Consider the following 14,658-nt stretch of genomic DNA (forward strand, 5'->3'; position numbering starts at 1 on the left):
AGAAACATCTGATTCAGTTACCACTGATTGTAGTAAAAGGTTCAGGCTCAAGTTTGATGGGGTGAAACTGGTTGAGAAAGATTCACCTTGATTGGCTCATGTTGCAATTTCTCGACCTCGGTGAGTTTGGTAAAATAGGAAGCTGAATATGAATTGAGGCAAGTTGTGCCATTATTAAGGTTTTAGACAAGTCATAATTCTCTTAATTGTCATCTCGCCAATATGCAGTGAGAAGCTTGCCTTGTCACTCAGCAGATGCATAAAAGATGCAGTGCATTGCTCACAGTGTTGAGGTAGACCTCACTGGGCTTCCAGTATAGCCCACTTCACTCAGACCCCTGTAAGATTCTTCCTTTTTAACATGGTTCAATGTAATTTTTGATGTACTGCACCAGACTACATTCTGTTGGGGATTGGACCATTCCCACCAATTGGAGCAAGCTCCTCAGTAAGAGGGAAGATTGTAATTGTGTTGTTATTGTGCTTGGAATCTGTCACTTAGATTATTCAGTGGATAACTCTGTGGACAGAATTAATGCTTTCTGTAAGGTATCTGCATGCTCCATTCCTGCCTCTGTCCCAGTTAAGTCAGGGGTGCCAAGGCTCATGGACAATTATCACTGCAAGACCCTGTTTATCTGCAGCTCACCTTACACCCACCCCTTGTTCTGAAGAAGGGTTACACCTGAAACGTCGACTTCTCCACCTCCTAATGCTCCCCTCCCCCAACATTACCCCAGTTCCAACGTTCCAGCTCAGCACTGTCCTCATGACCTGACCTACCTGCCAATCTCCATTCCCACCACACCCTCCCCTCTGACCTATCACCTCCATCCCCACCCCCATTCATCTACTGTACTCTTTGCTACCTTCTCCTCCATCATATTCATTTATCTCTATTAGCACCAACACTTCAACTTGTTCTGAAAGCTTTGTGCATGAAGATACACAGCCTTTAAGTTTGTTTCAGTTTTTTATTGAATTTCCCTAAACTTCTTTGGTTCCTTATTAGAAAATTACACTCACATATTCTGTCCTTTCCTTTTATTTTCTGGTAACAATCAGTCCCATTACTAATCTGCAATCCTACCTTCTCTTTTATCTTTGTTATAATTTTCCATGCTACTGAAACCACACTCCTCTCCCCCAAAACTAGTTGATTTAAAGTCCTACCTATAGCCCTAGTTATGCAATTTGTCAAAACTGTGGTCCGAGCATGATTCAGGTGGAGTCCATCCCATAAACATACCTTCCTTCCCCAGTACTGGTGCCAATGCCCCATGAAGTCAAACCTGTTCCTCCCCAATCTCTGAACCACACATTTACCTCTTTACTCTTGTTGACCCTGTACCAATTAACTCATTGCTCAGGTAGCAATCTGGAGAGTATTACATTTCTAGTTCTGCTTTATAATTTGACCCCTAATTGTTCCTATTCCCTCAGTGGAACGTTTCTCCTTATTCTACCTATATCGTTGGTACTACATGGACAACGGCAACTAGATCTTTCCATTCCCACTCTGAGTTCATCTGCTGTCCTGATGAGATTTTCTGAACCTGGATACTGACAGGCTACACAGCCTTTGGAACTCTCAACCTTGGCTACACAGAACAGTGCCTATTTCCCCCAACAGACCTTGCTCTCACCTACACAGAGAGCAAGAAACTAAACTTGTTCAACAAGCTCAAGGGTTGAAACTCCTTCAGCACTCTATCCTGGGTCTCTCTACCTGTCGCTCTGGTATTTACACTCTCCTATCCCTGATTTATTACTGTCATGTGTACCAAGATATCTGCTTTACAGGCAGATTGTACTATACAAGTATGTCAGGGTACAAAACAGAATGCAGGATATAGTGTTACAGGTGTCTAGGAAGTGCAGAGAGAGATCAACGCTAACATTTAAGAAATCTATTCAAAAGTCAGATAACACTGGGGAAGAAGCTGTTCTTGAATCTATTCATATGTGTATTCAAACTTTTATATCTCTCGCCCAATGGAAGAGGGGGGAAAGAGAGTATAACTGGGCTGGGAGGGGTCTTTGATTATGTGGTTGCTTTCCCTAAGCAGCATGAAGTATAGATGGTGTAAATGGATGGAAGGCTGATCTGCATGAAGGAGTGTACTGTGTTCACAATTCTCTGCAGTTTTTTTCCATCTTAGGAAAAGCAGTTGCCGTACCGCATTGTGACGCATCCAGGTAGAATGCTTTTTGTGGTGCAGCTATAAAAAAATTGTCAGCATCTTTATTGACATGCCAAATTTCCTTAGCCTTCTGAGGAGGTAGTGGTATTGCTGTGCTTTCTTGACTGTGGTGTCAAAGTGGGTGGACCAGAACTGATTGTTGGTGCTCATCACTTCCAGGAACTTGACGTTGTTGCTGGTCCACCTCAGCACCATTGACATGTGCCCTCCACTCTGCTTCCTGAAGTCAATGACCACCTCCTTCATTTTAATGATGTTGGTGGAGAGATTGTTCTCTTTATACGATGCCGCTAAGCACTCAATCTCCTTCCTGTATTCTGTCTCATTGTCATTTGAGATCTGACCTACAACAATGTAATCAGCAAATTTGTAAATGGAGTTGGTGCGGCATTTGGCCACACAGTCGCATAAGGGGTAAGAGTGGGGGCTGGGTACACAGCCTTGTGGGATACCAGAGTTGAGAGTTATCATGGAGGTGTTGTCACCCATCTTTACTGACTGGGGTCTTTAGTCAGGAAGTAAAGAATCCAGTTGCAGAGTGGGAAACAGAGATCTAGGTCACAGAGAGTGGGGGTGAGTTTGTTTGGAATTATAGGGTTAAAGGCAGAAGGCTAGTTAGTAGGAGCCCGATGTAGGTATCCTTGTGGTCTAGATGTTCAAGTGATGAGTGTAGGGCCTCTGCCATGGACCTGTTGTGCTGGTAGGCAAATTACAAGGGATCAAGGCAATCTGGGAGGCTGTAGTTGATGTGAGCCATGACCAACTTCTCCAAGTACTTCATAATTATGGGATGTCAGAGCCGCCGGGCAGTAGTCCTTAAGGCACTTTGCATGGTTATTCTTTGACACCAGGATGACGCTGTTGTTCTTGAAGCAAATGGGGACTTCAGATTATAGTAAGGAGAGGATAAAGATGTCTGCAAATACTCCCGCAAACACGTCCATGCAAAATCTGCATGCACAGCTGGGGATTCCAATCAGCCAGTCACTTTCCGTTGGTTCACCCTTAAGGTGACTGATCTAACGTTTGCAGCAATGACTGAGAGCACAGGAGCATTCGAGGATGTTGGGACAGGTGACATTGTTTCACTGGCCTTCTTTTCAAAGCAAGCATAAAATGCATTGAGCTCATCAGGTTAGGGATGTACTGTTGCCTGTGATTTTGTTCAACTTCACTTTATAGTTTGTTATGCCACAAATTTACCACAAAAGATAGGTTTCCATGTGGTTAATAGGTTTGAAGCTTAGTTTGGTATTGCCTCTTGGCCTGATGGCTTTGCAAAGGTCAGTCTTGGGTTTCTTGTATAGGTTAGGGTCGCCCAACTTGAACACCTTAGATCTGGACTTCAGTAGGGAGTGGATCTCCTGGTTCATCCGTGGTTTCTATTTATATACTGAATAATGAAGTCTGTAAAGTTAGTGGCATACTTGTTTAGGCTGGTTGTTGAGTTCTTGAATATGGACCAGTCTACCAACTATAAACAGCTATGAACAGTCTCGTAGAAGCCCTTCTGTTTCCTCAGACCAACACTGCACTACTTTCTGCACTGGGACCTCATGTTTCAATTTCTGGTTGTGAAATGGGAGCCACTGACCAAATTTGAGGTACTTAATCTAAGGGCTGAGACTGCCTCCTGGAGCAGTGTCTAGGGTAACTCTCCCCCTCCCTGATGTGTCAGTGTTTGAAATTCAGAATCCACCTCATCAATTCTGAGCTGGAGTTCCTCAAATAACCAACACTTGCTAGAAATGTGGTCATGCTGAACCATAATGGAATTCACTGGCTCCTGCATCATTTAGTTACAAGACATCACTTGGCCCTGCATTGATTTCCTTAGATCTAAATATGTTTTTAAATAGAATTCGTACTGGTCTTTTTGTTTATAATGTTATAGAGTTGAAGGTGTGTACTGTATCCTTAAGAAAGAGTGAATGCAGGGACCTTTCATGTGACTGACTGCAGGCACAAAGTGTATTGGACAATTTGAAGTTGTAATATTTTGCTGTAACCTATATATTAACTATTAAATTTGAACAGCAGTTCGAATTGAGCCAATCTGTTTAAATTATGCCCCAAGAGACTAAAACCCAATCGATGTTGAATTTTACTATTTTGACAACATCAAACCAATGAGACAATCCGATGCTTTGGGGTATAAAAGTTAACTAGAGGAAGAGCACCATTTGCCAGTTGAATGACTGCCTACAACTCTTCTCTCTGAAAGGTACCTTTTTCATATGAAACATCTTTGCAGCAGAAGACCGAAGACGACCCAGGGAGATCTATAGACAGAGGAAGATCGACACCGGAAATGACTACTGGTTTTGAAAAATGATTTGCTGTAAAATTTATAGGGGATTAATCGGATCAGTACATTGTTATAGAGTGGAAGGTTGATAACTTTTTTTAAGAGAAAGAAGGCTTACAGTTGCAGATAGTTGTTGTTTAATGTTCTCTTTTGAAGTTAAAGAATAAAGTTGTTATTTTTTTCTTTAAATAATGGAATTTAGGTAGTTCTCTGTCACTCATACTTTAACAGATTATGGGGCAAGTGTGTGTTTAGTTTAATTAGCAGAAGGGCTACAACCCCATGTTGTAACAGTTATCTGTAAATATTTATCCTATTTACCTTCAATCTGAGAATTATCTATAATAAATAGTAAAATTAGTAGCTATTACTGACCAATGAACTTACAGTGATGCCATTCTTTATTTTGTGTTTGAACCCCAACCCTGGACTTCCATGTATCCTGTTAAAAAGATCTTACAATCTAGGAACCAAAAAAGCATCTTCCACCCCCCCCCCCCCCCCCCCACTGCTCCAAAATCCCCAAATTCATATACTTTGGCAGTGTCTCACTTCAGCTATGATCTCTCCTTCCTACAAAGCTTAACTGAAGGTCAGAGTGAGGATGTTTTCTGATGATTGTACAATGTTCAGCATCATTTGTCACTCCTCAGGTACTGAAGAAGTCCATGTCTAAATGCAGCAAGACCTGCACAAATGCAGGCTTGGGCTGACAAGTGGCAGCAGATTTTCATACCACACCAGTTCCAGGCAATAACCATCTCTCATAAGAAACAATCTAACAATTGTCCTTTGATATTCAAAGGTGTTACCATGTTACCATCACTGAATCCCCCACTATCAACATTCTGGTGCTTATCATTGACCAGAATCTTAATTGAACTGGATCAGCAATATATAAATGCTGTGGCTACAAGAACAGGTCAGAGGCAAGGAATCCTGCAGTGAATAACACACCTTCTGACTCAAAAGTACCTGTGCACCATTTACAAGGCATGTGTCAGGACTGTGATAGAATATTCCCCACTTGCCCAGAGGGGGCAGTTCCACCAACATTCAAGAAGTTTGACACCATCCAAGACAAAGCTTGATTGGCACCACATCCACCACCTTTAACATTCACCCCTTCCACCACCAAGGCACAGTAGCTGCAGCGTGTACCATCTAAAAGATGCGCTGCAGAAATTTACCAAGGCTCCTTAGTCAACACATTCCAAACACATGACCAGTGGAACAACATGGGATCACTAACACCTGCAATTTCCCCTTCACACTACTCACGTACCTGACTCAGAAAAATATCATTGTTCCTTTAGTGTTACTAGGGCAAAATCCAAGAACGCCCTCCCTAAGGGCATTGTGGGTATATTTGCACCTAATGGACTGTAGCAGAGGCACCTCACCACCTTTTCAATGGTAACTGGAGATGGGCATTAAATATTGGCCCGACTAGTGATACTCATAGCCCAGGAATGAATAAAGGGGCCCTCCCTAAACTAAACCGCTGTGAAACTGCTGTGGAACTGAGAAAAATTCTAGGCAGCTTTATCCAGCTTAGCGTACATGAGCCTGAATATAGGCTGCAATCTTCATTAAAACAGTTAGCTGATTCCTAACCATTTTAGGGAATATACAAAAGACCATGAGGCCACCAGATTGTCATAAAAATCCAACTGACTTTACCAGCTTTCTTTAGAAAAGGCAATCTATCATTCATTTCTGGTCTAGCCTACATGTGACTCCAGTCTTATACCAATGTGGTTGCCTATTAGGAGGAGAAAATGAGAACTGCAGACCCTGGAGATCAGAGTCAAGAATGTGGTGCTGGAAAAACACAGCCGGTCAGGCAGTATCCGAGGAACAAGAGAATCGATGTTTTGAGCATAAGCCCTTCATCAGGAATGAGGCTTATGGGCCAGTGTGACTGAGAGATCACATTAACCTCACACTCGCAAGCTGTGTGTGCGGGAAAACCAGTTCATGGGAAATCACCCTCCTCCTGAGATTAAATAATGATGTGAAAAAACAAAATTATTTATGTAGCCCCATGATATGTAAGCTGGTTTTGGGACTGTCATGGTTAATAGTGTTTGTTTTGCTGTACATGGATTGATAATGCATGTCACTTCCCCTAGTTAAGTCAAATTATTGCTTACGTTGGCAAATGATCTGAATGCTAAAATGCTGTTTTATCAAACAATGCCATAACATTTAAAGGAGATACATTGACTGAGTTAGGCTGAGTCAACACTGTGATTCTGTTTGATGCACTGAGGATAATTGGGCTGTTTACTGGATAGATTGCTCCTGTTCACTTGAACCAAGCTGGCCTCAACAGCTTATTTACTCCCTGGCTGCCTACTCATTACCATATTCATACTACAACATCTTTATTTCATGTCCCTGAAAGGACCTATACATTCCGAGAGGTCTCACTGGGTTTCACTCAGTATTTTAATATCAATAAGTTTTACTGGCCAAATAGATCAAAACACCCAAGAGCCTTGCTTAGCTCATCCTGAAACCATTTCAGTTGTCTTGTGTTAGCAAGTTTCTGTTTTTATGAGAAAGACTCTCTTTTTTCTTCAGAAATTGTTTTATAATGCTCCAGTTGTAGTTCAGTGCGGCATAGAGGACATTCACCAGGATGTTACCTGCACTGGAGCATTTCAGTTATGAAGAGAGACAAGGTCAGCTGGGGCTGTTTTCCTTAGAAAAGAAATGGGTGAGAGGGGACTTGATTGAGCTGTGCAACATTCTGAGGGGCATATGCAGGGTATACAGGAATAAAGAAATCCCCTTCATCAATAACCAGAAGGTATAGATTTATGGGAAGGAGAAGGAGATTTAGTGAGGATTTAAGAATAATTATTTTCTGGTTATCTGGAACTCACTGCCCATTATAATGGTAGAGGCAGGAAACATTGCAACATTTAAAAACTATTTAAACGAATACTTGAAACACAATAGCAATACAAGGCTTTGGGCCAAGTGCTGAGAAATGGAGTTCAAGTAGATTAGTGTTTGATAACCAACATAGATATGATGGGCTGAAGGACCTCTTTCACCGCTGTTAACTTCAATGATGATGAATTGGTGATGGAAATGCTGCCTCTGGACCAGGCACAGGGATAATTCACAAGAGTGTCTTGCAGTTTTTTCTGTTCTTGCCTGGGTCAGTTTCAATATGCCCCCTTCCCACCAGACTCACTCAAGGTTGGCACCTCACTATGGGAGCTACATATGTCACAGAAGAGGCCATTCAGCTCATCCTGTCTTTGCTGGTTCTTTAAAAGAACTGTTCAATTAGTCCCCAATCCCCATCCTCTTTCCACAGATGCCAGTATTACTTTTCCCTTTTCAAATATTTCCACAATTCTCTTTGGAATTTGCAACAAGTCGGCATCACTATGAAGCAGAAACAAGAATAGAACTTGCGGGGAGAACTCTGACAGCATCTGTAGAGAGAAAACAGAATTAACATTTTGGCTCCAGTGACCCTTTTTCACAACTGATTGTAGCTCGGAGAAGGTTGGTACATATGCTGAAGATGGGGTGGGGTTAGAGGTAGGAGTAAACAATAGGTGGAAATGAAGCCGAGAGAGAGAGAGAAAAACAATTCGATAGACAAAAGAGTGGGTGAAGGTCAGCCTGAGGGAATCATTGGGGACCATTAGTGGCTGACAATGGGAATGGTTGTGCTAGCAAATCATGTGATGACAAGGCCTGCGATGTGGCAATTGGGGTAAGGATGTGGGAGAAGGAGTTCAAACTCTAAAATTATTGAACCTGATATTGAGTCACAAAAGCTGAAGGGTTCCCATGCTGAAAATGAGATACTGTTCTTCCGGCTTGCAATGAACTTTGCTGAAGTACTGCAGCAAGCTTGAGACAGATGTTAGCCGGGGATCATAGTGGTGTGTAGAAGTGGCAGGCAACAGAAAGTTCAGACCATTTCTGCAACAGATTGTAGGTGTCCTGCAAAGCGGTCACCCAGTCTGTGCTTTGTCTTTCTAACGTAGAGGACATGATTTGGAGATGCCGGTGTTGGACTGAGGTGTACAAAGTTAAAAATCACACAACACCAGGTTATAATCCAATAGGTTTAATTGGAAGCACACAAGCTTTCGGAGTGACGCTCCTTCAATGTAGAGAGACCATGTTGTGAGCAGCAAAAACAGTAGGCTAGATTGCGTGAAATACAGGTAATTTGCTGCTTCACCTGGAAGGTATGTCTGGGCCTTGGGTAGTGATGAGGGAGGAAGTACATGTACAGAGGAAGTTGTCATGGGAGTGTGGGCAGATGTTGAGAATGGACCAGGGTGTCCCGAAGGGAATGGTCCCTGTGTAATGCTGACAAGGGAGGGGAATGCATGTCTAGTGATGGCATCCTGCTGGAGGTGACGGAAATGGCAGCAAATGATTCTTTGGCCCAAACTGGATCATGCCAACCAAAATCTCTATTCATGCTAACCCCATTTCCCTGCACTTGGCCCACATCCTTCTAAACCTTTCCTATCCAAATGTATTTGTCCAAATGCCTTTTAAATGTTGTTAATGTACCTGCCTCAACCACTTCTGCTGCAATCCATTCTATATGCGTACCACCCTCTGTGTAAAAAAAGGTAGCCCCTCAGTTTCCCTTTTATTCTTTTCCCTCTAACTTTAAACTCATGCCGTCTAGTCCTTGATTCCCCAACCCTGGAAAAAAGACTGAGTGCATTCACTCAACCATGCTTCTTATGATCTTATAAACTTCTATAAGATTCCGCTCCTCCCACCTCAGTCTGCTTTGCTGTAAAGAAAGTCCTAGCATGTCCAATCTCTCTCAGACCATTTAGTCCTGGCAACATCATTGTAAATTTCTTCTGCACTCTTTCCAGTTTAATAACATCCTTCCTACAACTAGGTGACCAAAATGAACACAATACTCCAAGTGTGGCCTCACCAATGTCCTGTATAACTGCAACATAACTTCCAAACTTCTATACTCAATGCCCTGACTGATAAAGGCCAGTGTGCCAAAAACATCCTTCACTGCCCTGTCTACCTGTGACTACACTTTTAGAGAACCGTGCACCTGAACTCCAAGGTGTCTCTGTTCCACTACACTCTTTAAGACCCCACCATTCACCATGAAACTTCTACCTTCATTTGACTTTCCAAAATGACAGACCTCACACTTATCTATATTAAACTCCATTTGCCATTTCTTGGCCCACTTCCCCAGCTGATCAAGGTCCTGCTGCAATTTCTGATAACCTTCCTCACTGTCCATGATACCGCCTATTTTAGAGTCATCTGCAAACTTACTAATCATGCTTTGTACATTTTCATCCAAATCATTGATGTCGATAACAAACAGCAATTGGGCCCAGCATGACCCCTGAGCCACTCCACTAGTCACAGGCCTCCAGTCTGACAAGCATCCTTCCACTATTACCCTCTGCTACCTACCATCAAGCCAATTGTGTATCTAATTTGCCAGCTGCCCCTAGATTCCATGTGATCTAACCTTCCAGAGCAGCCTACCATGTGGAACCTTCACAAAGGCCTTACTGAAATCCATGTAGACTACATCTACCACTCTGCCCTCATCAATGTTCCTGATTACTTCATCAAAGAACTTGAACAAATTTGTAAGGCATGATCTCCCATGCCCAAAGCCATGCTGACTACTCCTAATCAAACCCTGTCTTTCCAAATGCATGTATATCTTATCCCTCAGAATCTTCTCAAGTAATTTACCCACCACAGATGTTAAGCTCACTAGTGTGATGATGCTGCTCCTTTAACAAGGTTAGGTTGTCCTTGGTTTTTTCCTCAGGAGTTCGTAAAGACACAGACTCTGAAATGTCTGGGGTTAATTTACTTGAGAATACTGTCAAGTTTTTTTTAAAAGACACCTACAATGAAAGGGGAGTGGCTAGTTCTCCCAGCTCAGGTTAACTCTGGTTTGGTTAGGTTTGGTTTTTAGCAGTCTGGTTGTTCACTGAAAACAATCAGTTCAGTGTGAGGCTGTTGATCCAAGAAACAGCTGCATGGAAAAAGGTGTTCCACACTGAGTCCCCCTGCCATCTCTCTCTCTCTCTCTCTTTCTCTCTCCTGTAAGACCTGTGTTTGATTTTACTTTTTTTGCCAAGGGGTGTTTATGGCTGTTGTTGCAAGTATTTGAAACAGCATCATTAAGTTGGGATAATCTGTTAGGTTTTCAGATAGGTTAGGTTATTCTATATTCTGTTTTCTTTTGTTTCTGTTTCACTGTAATATTGCAAATAAATTCTGTTTTAGAAACACAACAGTACAGCACAGTACAGGCCTTTTGGCCCAGGATGTTTTGCCAGCGTTCTATCCTACTGTAAGATCAGTTTGTTTAAAACAAAGTGGTTGGGCCAGCTGCCACACTCCTGGAATATCCACTCAACACCTGCTTAAAACAATGAGCAAAGTTAGGGTCTGGGGTACTTCTTGAAATGTTCGGAGGGAAGTCTAGCCTGATCCATAACACTGGCCTATTGTTCCCAGGCTTTTCTCTGCAGCCCTTTTTGAATAAGGGCATTACATTCGCTACCCTCCTGGTGTGAATGAGGCCACAGACTCCAGCAAAGATGAGCAAACTGTCCACAGCACTGTGTCACAGAGCACCATTCAAGTGGCAGAAGAAAAGAGAAATGTGACAGTAACACGGAACAGCATAGTTAGAGAAACAAATATTGTTTTCTGCAGCAAAGACAGAGTGCCAAAGGTTGTATTGTATCTCTTCTAGGCGGGAGGGGAGCTTGGAGTTGGAGGGGAAAGATTCAGCCATTGTAGTCTGCATAGGCAACAATGACATAGGTAGGACCGGGAAAGTGGTTTTGCTGGGAGATTATAATCATCTTGGGGCAAAATTAAAAAGGTAGAACCACAAAGGTAATAATTACTATTTTACTACCTGAGCTAGGTGCAAAAAAGTGTAAGTTTAATAACATTAGAGGTAAGTGTGGGGCTTAAAAATTGTTTTTGGAGAAATGGGTTCAATTCATGGGGCACTGGCACCAGTACTGGGGAAAAAGGAGCATTCTGTCATTACATAGGAGGTGACAGCCTACTGGTATGATCACTGGACTGTTAATCCAGAGACCCACATAATGTTCTGAGGACCTGGATTTGAATCCTGGGTTTGGGTTGTTAAATTATGTATTGTACCCTTTGGGGATGCAAATGGGGAGTTAATAATTGGGAGCAGGGAAACGACAAATAATTTAACCAATAGTTTGCATCTGTCTTCATTGTAGAGGACACTATAAACATCACAAAGGTATCAGAAAAGCAAGTGGATAATGGCCGGAAAAGTTATGTCACAGTCTCTATCAAGGGGGACTAAGCGTTTGACAAAATAATGAGACTGAAGGTAGACAAGTTGCCAGGACCTGATGGCCTTTTTTAAGAAGTCACTGCAGAGATACTGGAGGCATTGGTTGAAATATTCTAGAACCTGCTGGATTTCAGGAAGGCTCCAACAGACTATGCTAGCTAATGTGACATCCTATTTAAGAATGAAGGGAAATAAAAAGAAAGTAAATTCACATCCGTTAGCCGAACATTTGTAATTGAAGAAAAAGAGTCCAGGTCTAAGGAATACATAGCAGGACAACTAGAAGAGCTTAACGCAATCAAACAAAGTCAAGTTTTTATAAAAGGAAATTCACATTTGGCAAATTTGCTAGGGTTCTTTGAGCCTATAACGAGCAGAGTTGATAAAGGGAAACTAGTAGATGTACTGTATTTGGATTTACAGAAGGTATACGATAAGGTGCCACATTAAAAAGTTAGGAGCTCACTGTATTGGTTGTAATGTAATAGCATGGACTGAGAATTGGTTAACACATAGAAGACTGTTAGTGTTTGGTCTATTAGTCAGAATTGGTTGGTCTTTGAATGATTGCTTCTATATAAAAATAGATGGGAGGACATAAGGAATCTCCTAGGGCAGAGAGATAAGTTGTAAGTGTACAAAATCTCAGCAAATGTAGTCAAATGTAGAGAAGTGTGAGGTCATACACTTTGGTAGGAAGACTCAAATAGCAGACCACTATTTAAATGAAGACACTCCAAAGAAACGCAGCTTCTCGCTGTCCTTCACATTCCTCAGTCAATTATACAGTGTATAAGACTACTTATTGGACCTTGTTCTCTAGATGCACCTCATTGTTTGACACAATTTTTTTAAAATTAGCATCTTCTTCAACCAATGTCATATCACATGAGTCTGTCTCGGATCTTCAGACTTTCTAACTAAATCAATGGGTGAAGCTTAGTGCTAGTATTGTGGGTTCAGTCCACTGGTTTGAGAACTGATGAGAAATACATGTTTCTCTCCTGGGGGTACCTATTGAAATTTAAATTCAGATCTATGGGCAGTGTCAGCCTTGCAGGGGACTGATGCCTGGATCATACAGAATCCCATCCCCAAGACTGGATGACCTAGCAAATGCCAGCTGTTCTACAATGTGTTGTACAATGCCAGCAGTGTGCCACCAGGAACCATACTGTGCTTCAAATTCACACAGGCCTTCACCACCCACTATGGCTGGATCCTTGTAGGTAGTGAGGGTGGGCTGGGGTGTTGAGGGAGGGGTCTGTGTGCGGACTGCAGAGATGTGAGGCAGGGTGGGAGCATTTTAAAGGCAAGGATGGGGACAGGAAGCATCTTTCGGGGTGCAGTGCCACCCTTCCTGATGTTGGGACTGTCAGAATCACAGAATATTAAAACCGGCATAAGGGGGAAACCATCTTGCCTGCACCAATACATTAAACAAGCATCATTACTTAATGCCAATCTCACGCTTTGTTCCCATACCCTTGAATACTAACTTTATCCAGAGACACCCTCTTGAATGTCTAAAACAGGCAGTGAGTGCATTTGAAGAATGAGCCTCTGGCCCGTGGAGCCATTGGCAAATTGAGCAAATGTGAGTTTTCTGGAAACAGGAAAGAGAGACCCATATCAGTGTGGGAGAACAGTCCCTAAACTCCAGTAATCTCAACAATGGTGTGCTCTGAGTGCCACTAATTAGCTTGTGGTCATGTTCCCTGTATCTGTCCATTCCCACCTGACAAAATAGCAGATGGTTTTCCAGCTGGTGGGAACGATCTACCCAATCTCTCTGACCCAGCGTCACCAGCTACATGGAACCACTCCAAGGTCCATCATTCCAAGTGATTATCTGTCAGTCCTGACAATATGAAGCTTGGAAGTGGGGGTGTGGGGGTGCATCTTCAGGTGCACTGATAAGGTCCCTACTTGTGTGCGAAAGAAGTGTGTCTTGACAGATTGTTTTAAAACCAATGAAAGCTCAACACTTTGTCTTAGATTCTCTTCTCAGTGCAGTCTCAGCCTACAACACTCTTTCTAATACATCAGCCTTGCACTGAGTGCTCAATGTCCATCTGATTACTATTAATAAAAATATACCTCTCCATTACATGCAACATTCTGCCTATAATTTCTACCTTGTTAAATGAGAAAAAAATAACAGACATTACTTGCTTGGCTAAGCTTACATTACCCTGTTCAATTACATAAACATCCCATTGTGAAATATGTTCTGTGTTTAACAATGAGTGGAGTTGCTTACACAGCTCTCCCCATTCCCGTACCTTTAGCTCAGGCATGTTTGTTATGAGTTGAATTGGAATTTTGACATCTGGCTCGTTCGTATAGTCCATTGGCACTATGTGTGGGGCCATCTCGTGGTATCTACCATGCAACCTGCAGAGAAACCAAAGGCAAGCTTAGAGAACCTTGACCATGTCTGTGTTCATTTGCAATTTGGCTCAGAGGCCTTGCCTGATTTCATTCACAGTACATCTTGTTCTGTGCTCTGTAACCACTGAAGCTGGCATTGTTCTGCAGGGTCTTTAATCTTATCTTTCTTCTATAACTGAGTCTCAGGACAGGGCAGGTGTCAACAAAGTAAATCAGAATCTTTAGGGAAGTATTTTTGTATCTCCAAGTGGAACTTGAGTGGGAGCAGCAGCTAAGGTAAGACAGTTTGTTTTAAAATTACTTACCGGTAGCGGGCAGCGGTGTTTTTTTTTCTCTGTTTACAGAAAGAGCGGGAGCAGCAGGGGGAAGTGACGAAGACCAGAGGGGCAGCCGGG

At 42.4% G+C, this 14,658-nt stretch overlaps 1 protein-coding gene across 2 annotated transcripts in view; it reads right to left on the reverse strand.

Moving 5' to 3' along the window:
* cib2 (calcium and integrin binding family member 2) overlaps positions 1 to 14,658 on the reverse strand; it is a 194,200-nt gene that overhangs the window by 32,219 nt on the left and 147,323 nt on the right. The window contains exons 3-4 of one of the 2 annotated variants that reach the window (XM_043680151.1): positions 14,155 to 14,266; positions 7,863 to 7,970 (exon numbers count right to left, since the gene is read on the reverse strand). In XM_043680151.1, the coding sequence (XP_043536086.1) occupies positions 7,863 to 7,970; positions 14,155 to 14,266 (220 nt within the window). The remainder of the gene's footprint in view (positions 1 to 7,862; positions 7,971 to 14,154; positions 14,267 to 14,658) is intronic. The other variant, XM_043680152.1, reaches the window with a different exon arrangement.

The sequence above is a fragment of the Chiloscyllium plagiosum genome, chromosome 40, assembly GCF_004010195.1.
Source record: "Chiloscyllium plagiosum isolate BGI_BamShark_2017 chromosome 40, ASM401019v2, whole genome shotgun sequence".
Taxonomy (NCBI): Eukaryota; Metazoa; Chordata; class Chondrichthyes; order Orectolobiformes; family Hemiscylliidae; genus Chiloscyllium; species Chiloscyllium plagiosum.